The 21933-nt window shown below is 48.2% G+C and overlaps 1 protein-coding gene across 2 annotated transcripts in view; it reads right to left on the bottom strand.

Moving 5' to 3' along the window:
- Nucleotides 1–21933, bottom strand: part of Alpk3 (alpha kinase 3) — a 48468-nt gene that overhangs the window by 3482 nt on the left and 23053 nt on the right. For both annotated transcript variants that reach the window (XM_028754854.1, XM_028754856.1), the window contains 7 exons: nt 8149–10198; nt 7264–7411; nt 6800–6927; nt 6632–6667; nt 3156–3430; nt 1918–2006; nt 1010–1233 (listed from right to left, as the gene is read on the bottom strand). In XM_028754854.1, coding sequence (XP_028610687.1) covers nt 1010–1233; nt 1918–2006; nt 3156–3430; nt 6632–6667; nt 6800–6927; nt 7264–7411; nt 8149–10198 — 2950 coding nt within the window. The remainder of the gene's footprint in view (nt 1–1009; nt 1234–1917; nt 2007–3155; nt 3431–6631; nt 6668–6799; nt 6928–7263; nt 7412–8148; nt 10199–21933) is intronic.

Genomic DNA, 21933 nt, shown 5'->3' with positions numbered 1-21933 from the left:
ACACACACACACACACACACACACACACACACACACACACACACACATTCTCAGGTAGCCCAGGCTAACTTCAAATTCACTATGTAGCCAAAGATGACCACAAACTCCTGATCTTTCTGTTTCTACTTCCAGAGTGCTGGGACAACAATTTGTGTTTTCAAAGGAGTCTCATTTGTTGCCCAAGCTGACAGCAAACTCAAGATTCTTCTGCTTTGGCCGCATGATCCCACGGTTAGATGCGTACGGCACCGTGTATGGCCATAAACCTTTTGCTTTATGGTAGTAGAGAGTTTTGGAGTTTTAGGAGTGAGAAAGTCAAGAGCAAGGCAGCAGGCAAAGGAAGGCTGGCTGTGGGTTTTGAATTCCGTGACGTGCTCTAGAAAACAACTTCATTCTAAAGTGTAAGCGCCCTGAACTGCACCTCCTTAAATGCAGCTGGGAGCAGGGTGCCCCGGGGACACCTGTAACCCCAGTGCTTAGAGGTAGGTGGCCAGTCTAGTCTACATAGTAAGTTCCAGGCCAGCTGCGGTTATACAGCAAGGCATGTCCTAAAAATTAAAACTATTTTATGGAATTTCGCATAATAAAAACAAAACAAGCCGGGCGGTGGTGGTGGACGCCTTTAATCCCAGCACTTGGGAGGCAGAGGCAGGCAGATTTCTGAGTTCGAGGCCAGTCTGGTCTACAGAGTGAGTTCCAGGACAGCCCGGGCTATAAAGAGAAACCCTGTCTCGAAAAACCAACCAACAAACCAAACAAACAAACAAACAAAAAACAAATGTAAAACAAAGGAAATCTTTTAAATTTTTGGTGAGTCTGGACTCCTTTAAATGAAACTACATTGCTAACTGGCTACATGAGGGCCGTGGTCTACCTAAGGAATGCATGCAAAATAGCCTCTGTCTAGTCTTAGACACCCAGGAGACTAAATGTGAGTTAGCAAGCATGCTGTGCTCTGACTTCTCCACACGCTTCCACGTCATGCTCCTGCGAGTCCCCACCCTCATACCTGCCAGGTCTGTGACAAGGAAGCTGCCATTCGTCCACTGATACAGCCAGTGCTGGAAGGTTTGGCATTTCTGCACAGGCTCCGAGCTGCTGGATGCTGCTGGAGCCCCAGCACAGCCCCACTGCCTGGAACAGTAGGTCTGCAGGGGCTTGCCCAGGTCTTCCTCCAAGGTTGCATACGGTATATTGTTTGCAGGCCGGTAAATCAAGTACAGCGGGATGACCCTAAAGATAGTGGCACCCTGTGATGAGTGGGAGGAGTGGCCACAGAGATCGCACCCTGTTCTCGCTTTACCAAAAAGAAGGGACCTTCCTGGGAAGAGTTCTTAGCTCTGAATATGAAGAATGGAGGGAGGCTAGAAAATAGCCACTGCCTTCAGATCGGACCCCATTCTCTGTGGTCAATAGGACTAATATTAAACCCTGGTGCGGCTGGGGGCAGCCCGTGTTTGGGTGAGGGATGAGGAAAGTGTGTGGAAATAGAGAGGACACCTGCAGGAAGGACTCAAGGGATGTCAGGCTTGATGCCAGCGGGAGACCAGATGCACAGAAGCATTTACAGTTCATGCCAAAAGTCCACCCTGACCACCCTGCCCACCTGCCACAGCCAAATCTTACCCAGCTGCCTAGCATACCCACCCTAGAACCTGTGGCTGAGGCGCCACAGCGGGCAAAATATGGGCTAAATCTGATGGGACAAAATGGGAGGGGGGCATTCGGGGGAGAGGCTTTCTAAAGTGGATAGTGATCTTATATCTTACTTTCAAATGTGGGATCGCCGAGCTGAGTGTGGGGTGGGTGTGAGGCATCGGTACCTGGGAAGAACTCAGGAGAGCCCTGGGAGGTTGTGAAATCGCTGTCTTTACAAGCCCAAGACATGCCGCACAAGCCCCCTTTGGTAATACTCACTCGGGGACCTCCCCGAAGCCAGGGGCCGCCCGGGCTTCAGCTGCAAAGATTTTGCAGTATTCTCGACTCATGTTCTGGATCTTGCATCCCTATGGATTAGAAGACACCACGTTTCATCATCTCATAGAGGACGCTCCCAGTTGTCTGATCTGCCTGTCTGAGAGAGCAGGCTCCTGCCAAGGGACTGCAGGGAGAGTGAAATCCAGGCCGCTGCCCAGCTCAGCGTTCAGGCTTGCCTCTCTGTGCCTAATGCTCTCTTCTGAATTACAACAGGCTGTGGGATTTTTGTCAAATTTAGGTTTTCAGAGTGGTTTCTGAGCTGGGTTGACTGGATCTTTAATGCTAGGGACCCCTCTGCAGAGCTGGGGCAGCTTCCCACCCACATTACCCTCCTTCACTTCACATAGGAAGACTTCAGTGAGTGATTTGAAACAGGGGAACAGTTTCTGCTACAAAAATGGTAATTTGGGGGCTGGAGAGATCGAAGTGGTTGAAGTCTTCCAGAGAACCTAGGTTTGACTCCCAGACACACATGGCACCTCTCAGCCAGGCTCAGGAGATCTGATTCCCTTTTCTTGGCGTCATATACGCATTTTAAAAAATGTAATTGGGTGTGTTAGCATCTGCCTTTAATCTCAGCATTCAGAAGGCAGAGGCAGGTGGATCTCTCTGAGTTTAAGATCTGCCTGGTCTACATAGAAAATTCAAGACCAGCCAGAACTACACAGAAACAGGTAAAGTGTTCAGTGGGTGAGAGCATTTGTTGCACAAGCATGAAGACCTGAGTTCAAATCCCAAGGACCCATACAAAAAGTCAGCCTTGGCTATATGCAATCCTGTGCCTAGGTTGCTAGGGCTCACAGGTTGCCAGGCCGGCTGCAGGTTCAGTGAGAGATCATGTTTTGAGGGAATAAAACAGTGACAGATCAGGACACCCAGTATCCTCCTGTCTTCTACATGGACACACACATGTGTGCACACATGCACAGGAATTTGAAAAGTAGATTCCAAATGGTTTGAGACTCTATAAAGTTCTCCGAGGCCAAGGGTCTGGATTCACAGCTGTACCTCAGCTTGTCCCTGAAGCCCACCCTAGAAGCTTCGTGAGCTTGAAATGGAGTGGCTTCTGTCTCCACACAGGGATTCCAGAAGAAGCCAGATGGGGAAGGGGAAGAGGTAACAGAGTACAGAGAAGAGGCAGGGAAGGGCGTGCAGTGAGGAGGGAGGTGGGACAGTACCTGGATAGTGACGTCATAGTTTCTGCCCAGGAGAGAAGTCTCACTGCTGGGTCCGAACACAAGCAGGCTGGATACCTTGATGATGCATGTGCGGCCAGATTCGAAGATGGGTTCCAGCCCATAGATGACCTTGGCTTGGGAAGCCTTCTGAAGGCCATGTCCACCCCCTCGAAGCTCCTCGCTCACCAATCGCCCAAAGAGCTTGTCCCCCCAGCAGCCAGAGTCAGCCAGACCCTTAGCAAACACCATGGGGGTCATCTCAATCTCTTCTCCAACTGAGAGGGAACAGGAGAAACACGGGAACTCGCATCTCCCTCCATAGGCAGGGTCCATAGGGAAGGACAGGGCTTGGTCCCCATGCTGTTCATCTGCTGCACTCACTTTTTGATCTGAGATTGCTCTTGGGATGCAAAACTCTGAGACCCCCTGTCGCACAGTAGGGTGCTTGGGGCAGAAGCTATCTGATTGAGCCCCTACCCCTTAACAGTGTTCCTACATTGGCTATCATACTGTCAATGCTCAGTACGTGCCTGCAGAAGGCCTGTGTCTTCTATCACATTTGCAGTTAACTCAGATTACCAGATCTACCTCCTACAATGAAGCATTTTGAGGAAATAAATCAATGACTTTATTTCAGCCAACACGCTTGATGGAAAAGAAAGTTCCCAGTGCGCACTGCTGGTGCTAAGCTTGGCTCCTAAGCACTGGTCCCCACTATATGGAAGCAGAGCTCCCTAAAGAAATGATTGGTTCCAAGGCTCAACAGGAAGTGTATAGGATGGAGCCAACCCATATGGCACGAGGACACAAGGAAGTGACCATCAATGCCTGGGAAGCCAGGACTTTCATCCTAGGTACTTGGAGGCTGATGAAGGAACACAGGGTCAGGGCCTGCCTGGGCTACTGTGCGTAAACTTGAGGTTAGTGTAGGCAACTTATTGAGATTCTATCTCAAAATAAAAGGTAAGAAAAGGGGGGTTTAGCCAGGCAGTGGTGGTGCACGCCTTTAATCCCAGCACTTGGGAGGCAGAGGCAGGCGGATTTCTGAGTTCAAGGCCAGCCTGGTCTACAGAGTGAGTTCCAGGACAGCCAGGACTACACAGAAAAACCCTGTCTCGAAAAATTAAAAAAAAAAAAAAAGAAAAGAGAAAAGAAAAAAAAAGAAAGGGGGGTTTAGAGAGCCAACACAGTAGGCATTACTTGCTTAGCATATGCAGGCCTTGGGTTCAGTCCCTGCCACTGTAAGGCAAAACAACAATGGAAACTACCAGAGGTTCATCAAAAGAGCATAAGAGCCAACTGAAGGGATTTCATTTGGCCAAGAATAAAGAAATGTTAGCAACAAAGAGAATAATTAGTGTAAGGTACTGAACATATCAAATATGTTTAAAAGTCTACTAGTTCATAATGGTGATTGAAAAAAAGAAAAGAGAAGAAAAAACCTCCCGGTGCCCCAGGAAAAGAAACAAGCCTCACTGGTCACCTTAGAGGCCTCCCAGAGATAAGCTAGTTATTCTGAACGTAGTCAGTACAGGGAAAGCAAGTGCTTCACTTTCATCTTCTCTCAGAACGATTGTGTCAAGGCAACCGGAGCTCATGTCTTCTTAGTGAGTGCAGACGGAATGGTGGGATTGCATACCTCCATGTTATAGCTGCCAAAGAGACGGTGGGCTCGGCCAATAGGCAGTCACCACTACGTCACCACACATGACAGAGTGGACTGGGGAAGAGTATTCTCTAACTTCACAAAGGGCTGCTGAACTCAGTGTGCACTGGCATTACTTACTAAAGGTGGTAGAAGTGAGTCTGCTGCCTCAGGGCGGGACGAGAAGGAAATAAACAGCCTACTGTGGACCGAAGCTTCCTTTTGTTGTTGGTTCTGGTGACAGTGGCTCACTATACTGCCCCCGCAAACTTTGAACTCATAATCCTCCTGCCTCAGCCTCCCAGGGGTTAGGGTTATAGACATGTAATGCTACATCCATTCTGTAGGTTATTCTTGCCAAGAAACAAAACAAAACAAAAGTATTATCCCTGTATCTGCATCTGACGAAACTTTCTAATCTAATTATCGGTTTGGAAGAAGCACATGGATGAAGAGTTTGGTCCATGAGGATAGAGTGAGTGAACAAAAACTAGGCTATGAGAAGTTCCACAGGGGCTGGGGAGATGGCTCGGTCCACTAAGTGCTCGCCACTAAAGCAGGAGGGGGAGGGCCTGACTTTAGTCACCAGTCATGGCATGCTACTGTAAATCCTAGCACTGGAGATACAGAGACAGGAAGAGCCATGGGGTTTGCCAAGTTGAATAGATTCGGGTCTGAGTGAGTGAGCTTGTCTCATAAAGAGCCATACTCCTGAGGAGCAAGCAATTCTCAAAGTTGATCACTAGCAACTACACATACATGTACAAGTACCTACTCACATGTAAACTCTCTTGAGCATGCATGCACACACACACACACACACACACAGAAATTCTATGTATTAAGTGACTTCAGTAAATGAATGGCAAGAGAGAAAACAAAAGAGGGGGAGGAACTGTAACATATTAGATAACACAGGAGATATATCAGACAAGTTAACTAGTGGCTCCTGACTCAAACCAGCACATGGACACAACTGGGGAAAGCGGACATTGGGAGATATTAAAGTATTTCTAAGTTCTTGGTTTAGTTGAGGTTTTTGTTTCTTTGATTTTTGTTGTTGTTAAGACAGAGTCTTGTTCTAGAGTCCGGGATGGGTTGGAATTCACTATGCAGATCAAGCTGGCCTGAAATCTGATAATTCTCTAGGTTTCTGGCTCAAAGTGCTGGGATTACAGGCATGTACTTCCATACCTATCCCAGATGTGGTTCAGTATTATGGAGATTAAATGCTATCAGACAACTGAACATGGGGACTTTACAGAGGACTCTCCTCAAATAGCCAAACCCTTGAAGTGCTTGTCAAAGGTTGCGGGTAGCCAGGCACGCACATTTAATCTCAGCATTTAGGAGGCAGAGGCAAGTGGATCTCTGCACTACACAGTGAAATGCTAACTCCGAAACAAACAAACAACTTGAGGGTATATATCTCACAATCACCAGCTGTGGAAAATGCAAATTTCTTTCCTAGACATTCAGGATGCTTGAACAAGAGACTGAGAAGCTGTTGGACTCATAGCAGACTATCTGTGACTGTAACGCCAAAGTCCACAGAGCACTGTGACTTGGTCTCAGTGGTTGGACTCTGAAGAGGACAGAGGGCTGCACTGACTCCTGGTAAGTGCCCCCCCACCCTTACCCCAGCTCATCTTCCCCCACAATCTCTAGAAACACCAATCCTCCATCATCCCTCACAAGCCCTGTCTTAAACTGGAGACAAAGGGGGATAGCATGCAGATTTAGGAAGGATCATAAGCACCTAAGGACAGAAACCCTGCAAAGGGTGGGCCTGGGATGAAAACTTGCCCTCCTACCCAGAGGGCCAACATACCTTCACCTTCCTCTCTGGAGATGAAGCCGGACAATACTATGTGGAAAAAAGAGAGTCCTGCTGTCTTCAGGCTGTCTGTCCAGGCAGGGCCCCATCCCTGCACAACACTGTGCTGCCTCCCACATCTCAAGGCCAGGCTGGCTGAGATCCCAGCCACAGAACACTCACCCTCGGGGCTGAGGCAGAAGTCAGTGGAAGCTGAGCCATGCTCATTCTGGATGGTACAGCGATACACACCGCAGTCCATGGGAGACGCCTGCACGATGGCTAAGGCCGCTGGCCCCTCGTCCCCTGCACTGCAGAGAGCGGAGACCCTTCTCGTGAGGGTCATCACCCAGGGCCTTCGACCCAACTCTCACAGGCTGCTGGGAACCCAGGCTCTGGGAGCCCTGGGAAGGTGGTGAGAGGTTCCAGGTCAGAAACTGGTCCCCAATCACACAAATGACACTTACTTGCTGTGTGACTTGAGACCCATGATTTAAGACCTCTGAGTTTCAATTTTCTGATCTCCACATGAAATAAAAGACTCACTCACTGGGACTATTGTGAAGGGACGGGTTCGAAACATTAGTCCCCAACAAGATTGTAACTGGGGAGCCTGGTCAGGTGGTGGTGCTGTCCAGACAGCTTACCTCCGGTTCACTTCACCCACTGGGTGCTGATCCTTCGCCCATGTCAAGACTGAGTCACTAACAATGTTGAAAAACTGGCACCAAAGCTTCAGACTACCAGAAGAATCTGGAAACTGTTCCACCCGAATTTTCCGGATCACCTGTGGGGCTGAGAACAGGAGATCTGTTACAAAAGAGAAGCCAATTCCCTACTACCCTTGCCCTATCTGGCCACGCCCATTGCATCCCTGTAGCCTTAGGGAACAGCCTGAGAGAAAATAGCACATTATAAACCCAGCATTTCATAGCCCTGGCTGCCTCCTACCTATTTCTCAGGGTTCTGCTGTGCCCTTCCCCCAAGGGCACACATCTTAGCCAGGGCAGGAGCCAGGGAACCAGGACACAGGGACTCAGGCTAAGCATATCAACAGTGACAAGCATTTTGCATTTGCTGTTCCTATCTCTATGAACCTGCCTTTGAGTCTTATCGTGACCATGAGATAACCAGGGAATAAGTCTATAAAGAGGTAGATGGCGGTGGGCCTGGGATGCCCCTAAAGGCAGGGGGGCCAGCTGTGCTGAGCTGTGCCTTTGATTTCATGCTTTGTTCTTGTTTGATTTGGTTTTTCAGACAGTGTCTCCCTAAGTAGCCCAGGCTGACCTTGAACTTTCAGTCTCCTGCCTTAGTTTCTGGAATGCTGGGAGCAAAGAAGGCCCCACAATGGCTCACCATCACTCGATCTCCCAGTCCCTTACCCCCATGACAAGTATCAGGCTTTGCAATAGCTCCTGAAGTGCTGTTCCTAAAGGAACCTTCTGTCTCCTAGCAGGGAGGTGGTGCTCACAGTCGGGGTACTGTGTTCACTGCAGCTTTTCCCTCCCCCACCTTCCCTTCCCGGCACTCACCTTTTAGCAGGTCTTTAGCTTTCCTTGGCTTGGCCAGAGCTTCCTGCTTGCCTTCATCCACCGCAGGCTCTGAGTCCAGGCCACTGGCTTTGGGTCTGGAGAGCGAGTCTCCTGCTCCCGGCTCTTCTTCTGTCCCAGGCACCTCTAACATGCTGGCCTTTCGGGCCTGGGTAGGGGAACGCCTATCCCGCCCTGGAGTCCCTGGTGACCCAGGTGTCAGGCCCTTCCTGGATCCCCGGGGGGAAACTGTAGGGCTCTCCCTTTCTTCAGCCTTGTTCGGCTCTCCATCTGAGCCTGCTCTGACCTTAGGGAGGAACCTCTTCCTCCGGGCCCCTAGAGCCAGTTCCTCAGGTGTGGCTGCAGGGAGACCCGTCAAAGCCTCCCCTGGAATTGCTTCTTCTTGACAGGGCTCCTGGGTTCTGCTCTCCGCTGTTTGCCTGTCCACCTCCCCTAGCAGTTCCTTCTCATCACTTTCCTGGGAGGTCCTCTCCCTGGAATCCTCTCCTTCACCAGCAGCAGATCCTTCTTCACCCACCACAATGGCAGGGATGGTGAGGGGGCTGGGGCATGGGTCCCGGGAGCACTGGGCAGCAGCCAGGGCCTGCTGGCCAGCCTGTACCTCACGGTCCAGGAGGCCAGTAAGGCGGCGGGAGGTGCAGGGGCTCAGCGACAGGGTCTGTGCACTCTGCAGTAAGTGATTGTTCTCCACACGGTCCAGGATGCGCCTCGATGTCCTGGGACTCAGCCCGGCCACTTCCATGGTGGGGACCAAAGTAGAGGAAGAAGTTAAACCTCCAGAGGCAGCCACTTCCTGGGACTCTGTCCTGGCTTCACTTGTCTCGGGACTGGATAGCTTCAGCAGCAGAAGCAAGTAATTCTTCAGGGAATCTATGAGGCCAGGGTCACAGCTCCGGGTAGCTGAGGACCTCCCGTCCACATCTGGCTCCTTGGCACAGGCTTCCTCACTGCTGGTAGCCATGGCTTCTGGTGGGTGACTCTGAGTGGGGGACCCTGGCCCCAGTTGCAGAGTGGGAGCAGAACTCGGCAAGTCCTGGTCCCTGGCGGGGCGGGAGACATCCGTGCTTATGTGCTGAGAAGCTGTGGTGCTGGGTAGCTCCTCCTGCAGACTATTGGCTAGGCCCGTCCCAGGAAGAGAAGGCATGCTGGGCGCCTCCTGACTCAAGCCAGCTGAATGCCTACCAGAGAGATCCACATGCAGTGTTTCCTGGGGCTGCTCCTTCTTGGAGCACTGAAACAGGCTGTCCTCTTGCTTGGCCTTACCTAACCGCTCTGGCCTTTCATGTATTTCTCCTCTCAAATGCTCTGAGTTCCCCTCAGGAGGCAACTGTGTTGGGTACATATGGTTCTCTGATGGGGGGCCTAATGGAGTGTCCTCATGGCTTCTGAAGGCTGGCTCTTCAGACTTAAGCATCAAGCCAGACTTTTCTGGGGCACAAGATGCTTTTCTGCTCTTCTCAAAACATTCTATAGCCTGGGGCTCTCTAGGGCATTCTAATGAAGAGAGTTTGAGGGCTTCTGGCAGTGAGCCGAGGCTGGCCACAGACGGCTGCTCTGATTGGGTTTCGAAAGCTGTGGGAATGCTGCCCACTGACTGTGTCTCCTTTTCTTCCTGTATCCTTGTGTCTCTCGGGTCTTGCTGCCACCTCTCACCTGCCTGTGCCTGTCCTACCTGCGTATCCACCCTTCTCTGTGTTACCAAATCCTTCTGTGAACTCCTGTCTGAGTGTAGCCTTTCACTTCCTTGTGTCACAGTGTCCATCGGTGCCTTCTCATCTGTCTGTGTCCTCAGCAAAGCATGTGCTCCATCTTTCTGAGTCCCCCCATCCACTTGCAGCTTTCCATCTGTCTGTATTTCCTTCCTGCCTCTGGTTCTCCCATCAGCAAGTGTCCTCCCATCTTCCCGAGTGTCTGTATCCATGGGCTCCGTGACGCCTTGATTTCCAGAGGTTCTGTGATCAACAGAGATGGTGTCGGATCTGCTGCTGGTGGCAGACATGGCAGGAGCCATGGTTGCTGGGGCCTCTGGAACCTGAGAACACATGGCAAAAGCACAGCCTTAACTACACATGTGTTGGGCTCTGTGCAGCTTTCTCTGACCTTATCCAGAACTGCTCTGCAAGGAATCTTGCCACTGGGTTTCTCAGGCATGCTGAGAACCCAAAAGAACCCAAAGCCTCAGTCTTGATCCCAAAAACTAGATTAAGGACTATCCAGAACCCAGGTCCATCTGGCCTCCTGACCTCTCCCTGGGGAAATCTGCCTGTCTTGAAAGATTCTGTTTGTGACTGACCCTGCAAAGTGACCCTTCCATCACTTGAAGGATATTGTCTTTGCCCCAGGGCTCCCAGAACCTCTATTTGCCTCCCCTCCCCCCCCCCCCTTTTTTTTTTTTTAGTTTTTTGAGACAGGGTTTCTCTGTGTAGTTCTGGCTGTCCTGGAACTCACTCTGTAGACCAGGCTGGCCTCAAACTCAGAAATCCACCTGCCTCTTGCCTCCCAAGTGCTGGGATTAAAGGTGTGCGCCACCACTGCCCGGCTTTTTTTTTGTTTTTTGTTTTTGTTTTTTGTTTTTTGTTTTTCCTCCCCTCACCTCTTAACCTCTCCCCAACCTGTCTTCCTTCCTTCTGTCCCTCCCTCCCTTATTTCTCTTCCCCCCCCCTTTCTTTCTTTCTTTTGGAAGGTAGAGAGTAGGGGGTTCAAACAGAGTCATAGGCAGCACAGGTTAGCCTCAGACTCACTCTTAGCTGAGGCAGGCCTTGACCTATTTATTGATCCTCCTGCCTCAACCTCCTGAGTGCTGGGATTACAGGCATAAACTACCAGGCTGGTCAGTCCTCTTACATAACACCTGATTAACAGTAAATTGAGAGAATGTCAAATGTGCATTGATAATGGCCTCAAAGACAGCATCTGACAGAAATGCCAGTCATGTAGAAATAACAGGATGTCATTCAAACTGAGAGTCGGAGGACTCTTAGTGACACACTTGGGTGTCTCTCTACACCCGCTGCTGTGGAGCACTGTTCTGGCTTCCCACACTCTAGGCTGCCCTCTCACTTCTCACTACAGCGTCAGCTAGCCACTCTTAAAGGACAGCAGTGCTGGGACTGATGGCTCCCAGAGTAACAGCACTGCTGCAAGCAGGGCAGAAAGCAAGAATGACCCTGGTTCAACAGAGAGAAGGCCAGCACCAACTCCCCAAAGCTGTCCTCAGACCTACACACACACACAGACATACACACAGACATATACACACACAGACACACACAGACATATACACACACAGACACACACAGATATACACAGACACACACACACAGATACACACAGAGACACACACACAGATATACACAGACACACAGACACAAGCACACAGAGACACACAGACACACACATACACAGATACACACAGACACACACACAGAGATACACATAGACACACAGACATACACACATACACACAGAGACATAGACACAGACACACACAGACAGACATATACACACACATACACAGACATACACACACAGATATATACACATAGAAAGAGACATACACACACACAGACATACACACACACTATGGGGAAGGATAATAATTAAGTAAAATAAAATGTGAAGCCAGGTGTGATAGCTCACACCTTTAATCCCAGTACTCAGGAGGCAAAGGCAGGTGGATCTTTGAGTTTGAGACCAGGCTAGTCTACAGAGTGAGTTCTGGAACAGCCAAGACTAACACAGAGAAACCCTGTCTTGAGAAAAGAAAGAAAGAAAGAAAGAAAGAAAGAAAGAAAGAAAGAAAGAAAGGGAGAGAAAGAGAAAGAAAGAGAGGGAGGAAGGAAGGAAGGAAGGAAGGAAGGAAGGAAGGAAGAAAGAATCAAACAAACAGACAAACTGTGGGAAGCACTAAATGTATTTAACCTCTGTGAACATAGAATCCTGGAACCAAGACTAAAGCCGAGTGGACTTTTCAGAGGGGACGATTAGAACGCCAGTGGGACACGCCCGAGCAGCACTGTGGCATAGCTGTTGTGCACAAACAAGGCAGGAAGACGGCAGGTAGAGTAAACTCTCTAATAAGCTCATAAGAGCAGGCCATGACCCAGGCTGGCGACCTAGCTCAAGGGGTAGGGTGCTCACGGAGGAGCACAGTGAAGGCCCTGGGTTCCATGCCCAGCACCATATAAACCAGGTGTGGTGATGTCTCTAATTCTAGCCCTCAGGAGTTAGAGGTGAAGGATCAAAAACTCAAGTTCTCCTCAGTTACAAACCTAGTTTAAGGCAACCTGGGATGCTTGAGACCACGTTTCAAAAACAAACAGCCAGGTGTTGTGGCACAAGCCTCTGATCTCCCACTCAGAAGTAGAGGCAAGCAGATCTCTGCTTAGTGAGTTCCAAGCCAGCTAGAGCCACACAGGGAGACCAGGTCTGAAGACAAATAGCATGTGCATGTGTGCCTGGGAGAGAGATCTAACTCCACAAAGCTCATCATTTAGAAATAAAACTCTCTACTATGAGACAGCAGAGAAACTGAGCAAAGGCTCAGAAGGCTGAGTAGGGAGAGGGCGAACACTGCCATCGCTCGTCATAAAGAAACAAAAGTCAAACAACTGGAATTCTTCCCTTGGAGATCCTTCTGCTTTGGGAGTTCTGTCTCACTGCTCATTAATAATAAGTCTATGTTGCTCTGTTTTAAAAAGAAAAACCCTGAAGACTGCAGACATGACTCAGTGGTTGAGAGCACTTGTTGCTCTTGCAGAGAACCTGAGTTCAGCTCCCAGCACCTACACTGAGTGACTCAAAACACCCATAACTACAGCTCCAGGGAAATCAATGCCTCTGGCCTCCTGGGGCAGCTACACTCATGTACACACACCTACAAATACACACAACTAAAAATAATTGTTAAAATCATTTAAAGCAAACAAAACATCAGGCCTAGGGTATATGCCTTTAATCCTGTATGCAGAGGCAGGCAGATCTCTGTGAGTTCAAGGCCAACCTGGTCTACAAAGTGAGTCCAGAACAGCCAGGGCTTGTAACACAGAGAAATCTTGTCTCAAAAAAACCAACAACCAAGCAAACAAACAAACAAAAGTTAAACCACGTGTGGTAGCAAATGGCTTTACTCCTAGCAGTCTAGAGACAGAGACAGGTGGGTCTCCACAACCAAGTCTAGCCTGGTCTGTAGACAGAGGTCCATGACAATTAAGGCTACAGAGTGAGACCCCACCTCAAGAATAGAATACAAATTTTAAAATTATATATAACCAAAATATAGTAAAATTTAAAGTTTCTTTGCTAAATGCAGAATTTTGAATAGATGGTATGAATATGGGGGAAATATTCATATTTAGTGAATATTGGTAGTCTGAATGAAGACGTCTTTTTGTTGTTGGTGGTGGTGGGTTTTTTTGTTGTTGTTGTTGTTTGTTTTGTTTTGTTTTGTTTTTCGAGACAGGGTTTCTCTGTGTAGCCCTGGCTGTCCTGGAACTCACTCTGTAGACCAGGCTGGCCTCGAACTCAGAAATCCGCCTGTCTCTGCCTCCCAAGTGCTGGGATTAAAGGCGTGCACCACCACTGCCCGGCAAGAGTTTTTAACTTAAATGTTCTTTAACTTCTCTTTGACAACCGAGACATAATTGTATATAGTTATGTGCATGTCAGTGGAGTGCCCAAGACTTCCAGAAGAGGGCGTAAGAGTTACAGGTGGGATGCCCAACGTGTGTGCTGGGATCTGAACTTGGTCCCCTGTAAGATCACTCCTGAGGCAGTCTCCATTGAGCCTTCTCTCCACTGAGCCGTCTCTCCAGCCCTCTTATGTACCTTTTCATTTTATATTATGTGCACATGACACATATTCAACAAAAATTTAATATAAGATGAAAATTTTAAAAATTAACTCTTTGGCTGGGCATGGTGGCCTTTAATTCCAGCATTTAGGAGGCAGAAGAAGGTGGATTGCTGTTCGTTTGAAGCCAGCCTACAGAGTGAGTTCCAGGACAGCCAGAGCTGCAAAAGTAGGAATAAGATAAAGTCTTGTGATAAATGAGGTCTGACTTGAGCAAGAGCCCCCGTATCTCCGGGTTCATCTCTCTGGTCCCTCCACCTAACGCTAACTTACTGTTCTGACTGTAACTACTCTGCACGTTTTTTCTCTGCCAGACACACTGACCCTGATCCTTGCCTACCTGGAAAACCGCTCTCATCCCTGAATATCTAATTCATGGTTCCTCTCTCCTCTGAGGACCTTACACCTTCTGCCAACCCTCTAAAGCATTAGTGACTTAGTATCCTATGCACACAGCAAACAGACATCCTCACACCCTCACACTCTGTGGTAATTATTCATCCTATATGCGGATCCATTTACTAATCTATGGCTTCTCTATAACGAGGGTCCAGCACAGGCCTAGGTTAGAGTTAGAGGCCAACACATACATGGTCAATGAATGAATGCTTCTCTACATGTCTACAAGGGCCAAGTCTTCCAAGCAATAGAATGTGTACTCAAATAGATTTCTGTGTATGGTGTGCGTGTGTAGGTGCACACATAGGAAAAGGCCATAAGTCAAGTTAGTGTATGGTCCCTCAGGAACTTTCATCTTGATTTTTGAGACAGGGTCTCTTACTTGGACCTGGGCCTCACCAATTCAGCTAGACTGACAGACCAGTGAACCCCAAGGATCCCCGTCTCTGTTCCCCCAGTGTTGGGATTACAAACATATGACACTATGTCCAGCTGTTGTAAGTGGGCATTGGAACTTGAACTAAGGTACTCATATTTGTGCAGCAAGCAACTTAGCAACTGAGCTACTTCCCTAGTCTCAGCAACATATTTCTTTAGACAATTATCAAGCTGGGGCTGGGGGAGGAGGGGGGTGGCTCAGCAGCTTAAGAGCACTCGCTGCTCTTGCAGAGGAACTGGTTTGGTTCACAACAACTACATGGCAGTCCACAACTCTCTGTACCGTAACTCTCACAGGGGCTCTGATGCCCTCTTCTGACTCTGTGGTCATCAGGCACACACATGGTACAATACAAACATGTGAGCAAAACATTCACATATATATAATAAATCTATTTTTTAATTGTGTAGAGCAAGCCCAGGTGGTAGCCTATAAGCTTCTCCATTACAAACAACATCAGCAGTTTTCACTTTCATCCCGTCTCACCTCTTCCGGCTTAAAGTCTCAGAGAATAAAGATCCACTCATTCTCTCTGGGCCTCTCTGCTGCAATCTTTTCTTCTCTCTCTCTCTCTCTCTCTCTCTCTCTCTCTCTCTCTCTCTCTCTCTCTCCTCATCTCTTCTCTTCCCTTCTCTTTCTCTTTTATTTCTCATGATCTCTTCATCTTCAGCAGTGCCAGCCGCCCCTCCCTGCCCCCAGTATCTGCCATAAGTCCACTTTGGACTGCTATATGGCCTTTCTGTTTGTTTCCCACCTTCTACTGTGACAATGCCACACTTTATCCCTTCTCACTCAGGTACACTGGTCATTCATCTTTGTCATCAAACAAGAAAGATTTCTCTATCTTTGGAGTATATTCTAGCCCGCCTCCTCCTCTTCCTTCAGCCGTTTTTAGGGGGAAGTGTTGGAACTGTTGGAACTAGTATTTTTCCCCAGCAAACATTCCTCTTTCTCCAATTAAAAGAAAGAAAAAGAGAAGTTCTGGGTAGTCTCCTAGCTTCTTGCAAATCTGGGTGTCCTTGTAGATCAGGGTGAGCTTTAAACTTTCTTTTTCTTTATCATTTAAGATAACAAGGTGATTTTATCTTGTGCTTTAGTTACAAGGCAACCGCATCTACCTTTTGCTTCTGCTTGCCGCACAGACAGAAATTCCAGCCTTGTTCTGAGCACATTAACATCAGAAACATCTGGCCCAGTGTAACTGAGACGGTCTGACGGAAGCGTGTTTCTAGAAAGCTGATAAAGTTGCAATGGCAGCTTCTACCGGCATTTGTCAATGGCCATTAAAGTAACAAATTTAACTTTTTTAACTGAAAATAATGACTGGAATTAAGCTCTCCTGTGTATATATGTCTGTAAATCTCATCCAATGACTTTAATCCCCGGCTGAGAGTTAAGTGTTCTCCTCTTTTCTCCTAAACAACGGCAATACTGAAGAGAATAGTGACAGAGTAACCCTGCCCTCTACTTGTCTTTTCCTTCTTAAGTCATAGTACCACGTAGTCCAAAATGGCCTTGAACTCACATGTAGACCAGGCTAGCCTCAAATTCACCATGCCTAGCCAAGATGTATTTTATATTTGCTCACATATAATATCTATATGTACATGTTAGATATCTAGGTGTGGTGGTGCAGGCCTTTGATCTCAGCATTCAGGAGGCAGACAGAGGCAGGCAGATTTCTGAGTTTTTTGTTTGTTTGTTTTTTGGGTTTTTGTTTTTGTTTTTCCGAGACAGGGATTCTCTGTGTAGCCCTGGCTGTCCTGGAACTCACTCTGTAGACCAGACTAGCCTCGAACTCTCGAACTCAGAAATCCACCTGCCTCTGCCTCCCAAGTGCTACGATTAAAGGCGTGCACCACCACCGCCCAGCTGTTTGTTTGTTTTTTAATGTGCATTATGTATATCTGTGACAGTGTCAGATCCTGGGATTACAGATAGTTGTAAGCTGCCACATGGGTGCTGAGAATTGAACCCAGGTCCTCTGGAAAAGCAGTCAGTGTTCTTAACTGCTGAGCCATCTATCTCTCTCCAGGCCCTGATTTTTGTGTTGTAGGCCAGCCTGATCTACATAATAAGTTCTAGGACATTCAAAGCTACATACTGACACCTTGTCTCAAACAAACAAACAAAACACAGACAAACAAACAAAAAGGACCTAGGTATTAGAATCACCTGATACGAACACACAAGGCACAACGGCTAGGAGGAGGGACAGTTTCCAGAAGTTGGAGATGTGATATGTGACAGACATGACCCTAGATCCCCTAGAGAGGGAGTTAAAGGCAGTTGTGAGCTGGGTGCTGGAAACCAAATTTGGGTTCTCTGGAAGCGCAGCAAGAACTCTTAAATGCTGAGCCATCTCGCTAGCCTCCAAATGCTAATATTTCTAACTAGCTATCTTTTTATGTTCAAGCTGCAGGTTCCACTCAAGCCTCTGCTGTTGTAGTTTTCGTGTCTGCCCATTTTCAAGGCCTTCCCTGTAGTATTTGGATCTGTCCTCTGCATGTACCACCCAAGTGGCTAGCCTGATACTTGGATGGTGGTCCCAGCTACATCCACTCTCAAACAAGTTTTGAAATGTGTAGCGTTTGTTAAGTCATGTTATTCATGAGTCTCAGCGGTCTTCCTCCAAGCCACTCCCTCCTCATGATCTCCTCAGGACATTCTAAGTCCCTAGGTCTCTGGAATTTTATTACCAGCTCTGCTATATAATTTCACCTGAGAGCCTTGCCTTGGACAAAGAAGAGACTCAAAAGAAAGCTAACAAAAACCCTCATCAGAGCTTCATGCCACACTCCTGTGAATATAGAGAACATCCTCCTCTCTCAAGGTTCTAGACATCTGGCTTCTGCCACCACGGTCACAAGGGAGACCTAGCCTCAAGTCTGATCTAGAGAGTCATGTCCTCAGCTGGCAGCCAGATCTAACCAGTAAGACAGCCAAAGGGGCAGATGCCAGCAGGTCAGAGGTTGCACACTTGACACAGGCCCTCAGCCATGAACTGTCTCCCAGCAGCATGACCCAGAGGTCTCAGTTCTAGGACAGAGGTCAGTATGAACGCCAGGGCACACCCCAGAACCTAAAGAGAGCTAGCACAGGGAGATACGGTCTCATTCCAGCCTATGTTCCCAACATCAGGCTGGGGAATGAGACAGGACTCAAGAGAAAGGATCCCAGCGCTGCCTGACTTCTAACTCAGTGTTTCCTCAGAGAACCTTGTCTTTCCCCTCAGACCCCTGATCTCACAGCAGAGAAGAGTTGCGGCAGGTGCCTGTGAATTCACACTGTAACTTCCACTCCAGCCTCTGAGTTTGTAGTTTCCTGTTGGCCCATTTTTCAAGGCCTTCTAGGAGCATTTGGATTCTCTTTTCCTTTTGGAGATAGTGTCTTATGCCTCTCAAGCCAGCCTAGGACTCTCTTACGAAGTCAAGGATGGCCTTGAACTTCTGATCCTCCTGCTCCTACCTGCAGAGTGCTAGGATTATAGGCATTAGCCACCACACTCAGTTTATGTGGTACTGAGAATCTCATCCAAGCCTTCCTGTGTACTGGGCAAGACAGGGGCTCTACCAACTGAGTCACATCTCAGCCCTATGCTACTGTTTATCGTAACTCGTTCTTGTTGAGATTTCTGACCTTGCCTTTTTACCTTCTTGAACTCAGAAAGTATTTTAGTTTTACTACTTATCTTAGATTAGTGCTAAATATTATATATGAAATAATTTTAAGAAATAATAATTTGGGAAAAAAAACAGACATGGTAAGCACCCACACATTTCCACCCAGCATTTGGGAAGCTGAGACAAGAGGATTGCATCGAGTTAGAGTCACCGAGGCCCTGGGAGTCCCGGCTTCACCTCCTCAGTACTGTGAGTACAGGCAGGCAGTATGCCTGCCCAGCATTATGTAAGCACTGCGGAGCCAAACTCAGATCCTCACACCTACACGGCAAAGCTCTTTACCCACTGAGCCGTCTCTCAAGCCTCTGCGCTCACTACTCTTGGTTTCAGTCTCCTCCCAGACCTGGCCCACTAACTTCCCACTTTGTTAGCTCTCCGTTGCTTTCAAGAAGACACTTCTCATATTTTGCTCTGATTTCCTGGCTTTGCTGAAGCATGCGCTTGTTCTGAACTACCTAACCCAGCACTAAGGGAGCCTAGAACTCAGTAAGTCCCAGTTCTCTCCTCCTTTGCCTCATCCAAACCTTAATGCTGTAGGGAGACAGAATACAAGACATAGGAGGGAAGAAAGCATGGAGAAGCTCCAGGTGCTTTGCCACTTTGTGAGCATGGTGGTAGGGCCAGGCATGGCTCTGCAGCCCTCGTCCAGCCCACCTTACCTCATCACCTCAGCTTCATTCTGTTTGCTCTTCCTAAAATGGTGCCCTCCTTCCTTGCATCTGGTTTCTTTGTATCTGAAGATGTTAGGGTATTGCTTTCCATTTTAAATAATTCCATTCAATATTTCCCTCTAACACTGTATCACTAGTTACAAATCCACGGTGTTAAACAAGCCTGGCTTCTTCTCAGATGTCTCTCCCATTGAAACCTGAGATGGCAGCTCTCTCTTCTGGCAGCTATCTTCCACTGTATCATCTTTGCATTTGTCACCAGTGTCAGTGTGGACCACCCCTTGATTCAGCAGCCAATCTCCCCAGCTCCACCACCCCTCAGAAACCCATTCCTGAACACCCCAGAAGGCATAGCCCCAACATGAGGCAGGAGTTCCCACCCCTTGGGATGACCATTTCTCGGGACAGACAAGGTTTATCAGGAAGTCCAGAGAGATGGTTCTGCAGTGAAGAACACTGGCTGTTCTTGCAGAGGACCCAGGTTTGGCTCCCAGCACCTACATGATGGCTCACAGTCACTGTAATTCAAGTTCCAGGGGATCCTCAGGCAAAACACTCATACATATAAATATACATTTTTTTTTTAATTTTTAAAGAGACATGCTCAGGTCTCTCACACCTGTGCAGGTGGAGGAAGTGCTTAAAATGTTCTTGCTATGGCATTAAAGATATAATCATGTGGAATCTTTTTAAACCATGAAGACATGCTCATGAAATAATTACACACACACAGACATACACACACATATGCAGTATAGAAAACTACATTAGGGTAGCAAGATGGCTGAGCAGATAAAAGAGCCTGGTGTACAAGTTTGATGACCTGAGTTCAATCCCTTGTTCCCACAGAGAGGAGAAAACCAACTCCTGGAGTTGTCCTCTCTCCTACACACACACTGTGATATGAACACACACACACACACACACACACACACACACACCACACAAATAATAACAGTAGTAGTTGCTGAAAATGGAAGTAAAGAGATGGAGAGACAGCTCAATGATTTAAAATACTGCCTTGTTTTTTGAGACAGGGTCTCTCTTGTAGTCCTGGCTAGCCTCCAACTCACAGAGATCCATCCACCTGCCTCTGTCTCCCAGGTACTGAGATCAAAGGTGCACAACACCACACCTAGCAAACCTGCTGCTCTTGCAGAAGACCTGGACTTGGGTTTCAGAACCATGTGGTGACTCAGAACCATCCGTAACTCCAGTTCAGAGATCTGACGTTCCCTCCCTGGGGCCCACACAGAGGAAGGAAACAATCAACTCCTGTAAGTTGTCCCCTCACCTCCACACACACTTGGTGACAAACCCATTACACACATACATACTCACACACATGCATACGTGTAAGTGCAGACAAATAAATAAAATACATCTCTATCTACATGTTAAATGTATTTTTCACACAAATATTTAATTTTTTAAAAAGCTTACCAAAAATATAGACATAAAATAGAAGCCAGACAGGGTTCTGGCAGAAGTAGAACCAGACTTAGCTTCTGAGGTGCCCGTGCTGCCTGCAGCGTCCCCACCCAAGGGAGGAGTGAGCTGGCACATCCGCCCCTAGGCCTGCCAGGAGGATACAGCCACCTGGCTGTGGGATTCCCACCCTTAAGGGCAGAGAAGTCAGGTTCAGCACACACTTGGCAGCTAGCCTGATTGATCACTTCCTAAATGAGCTCCCTGGGGGCCTCCGAAGGCCTTTTCTCTGGAAGGCTGTTGTGCAGCCTGTGGCTGTTCGGGGGACATAGACTAGCCCTAGCAAGTGTTCCTGGAGGCACTGGGGAGCTGATGTCACCAGGAACTGAAATCAAGGTAGGCAAAAGATGCAGAGTGTGGTGTGAGGTCTTTGAGATTTGTCCCATCCCAAAGCCCGCTGATGTACTCTTCCCACAGCCTAACCTTAGCACTGAAATAAAACCACAGCCCAGCCACCCCTGAGCACAGGGTTCTCCTTCTTCCCTCTTGAAGGCTCTCTTTGTGGGGAAGTCCATCTCTGTTATCTACCAAACTCGCTCCTCCCCATCTTGCCCTAAGTTACTGAGTCAATGGTCTCTCGTGTGTTTCCCTTCATCATTCCAACCATCTGTCCTGCCCACATTCCTATGAAACACTCCTTCCCATAGAGAGCCTCAGCTCATGGAGGGAGCCAGGACTCCAGGCTCCCTCTACCCTGAGAAACAGCCTCAGTTTAGTTCCTGCCCAAGTCAGAGGCCGTCATCACTACATCTAGCAAAGAGAAATACAGAGCACAATCAAATTGGAATTTCTGATAAGCAGTAAGATATTCTTACTATAAATGTGCCCCATTTAGCATATCACACACACACACATCAGAATACTGTCTTCCTTCTTCCTGACCGATACGCTTTGTAAGGCCAAAGACATGTTTTGTAGAGTGCGGTATGGTGTGGCGGGAGAGGGTGCCTTAGCAGGCCTATGCTGAGGCATCCCTTCCCCCTGAGGTACCAGTCATAGAACAGAATATAACTCTATTCTAGTATAGGACAGAGCTTATTTGGGGAGACGGGAAGGGAGGTTGAGAAGGAAGTAGAGACAGAGAAAGAGAGGGAGAAAGGGGATGGAGAAGGAGGGGAGAGAAGAAGGAAGAAGAAAAGGAGGAGGAAGAGGAGGAGGGGGAGGAAGAAGAGGGAGAGGAAGAGAAGGAGGAGGAGAAAAGAGAGAGAGAGAAGGGGCCAGCCAGGAACACTTGGA

This window comes from Grammomys surdaster, unplaced genomic scaffold, assembly GCF_004785775.1.
Source record: "Grammomys surdaster isolate TR1022 unplaced genomic scaffold, NIH_TR_1.0 126036, whole genome shotgun sequence".
NCBI lineage: Eukaryota > Metazoa > Chordata > Mammalia > Rodentia > Muridae > Grammomys > Grammomys surdaster.
The sequence above is the reverse complement of the archived record's forward strand: the minus strand, read 5'-3'. Positions and strand labels throughout refer to the sequence as shown.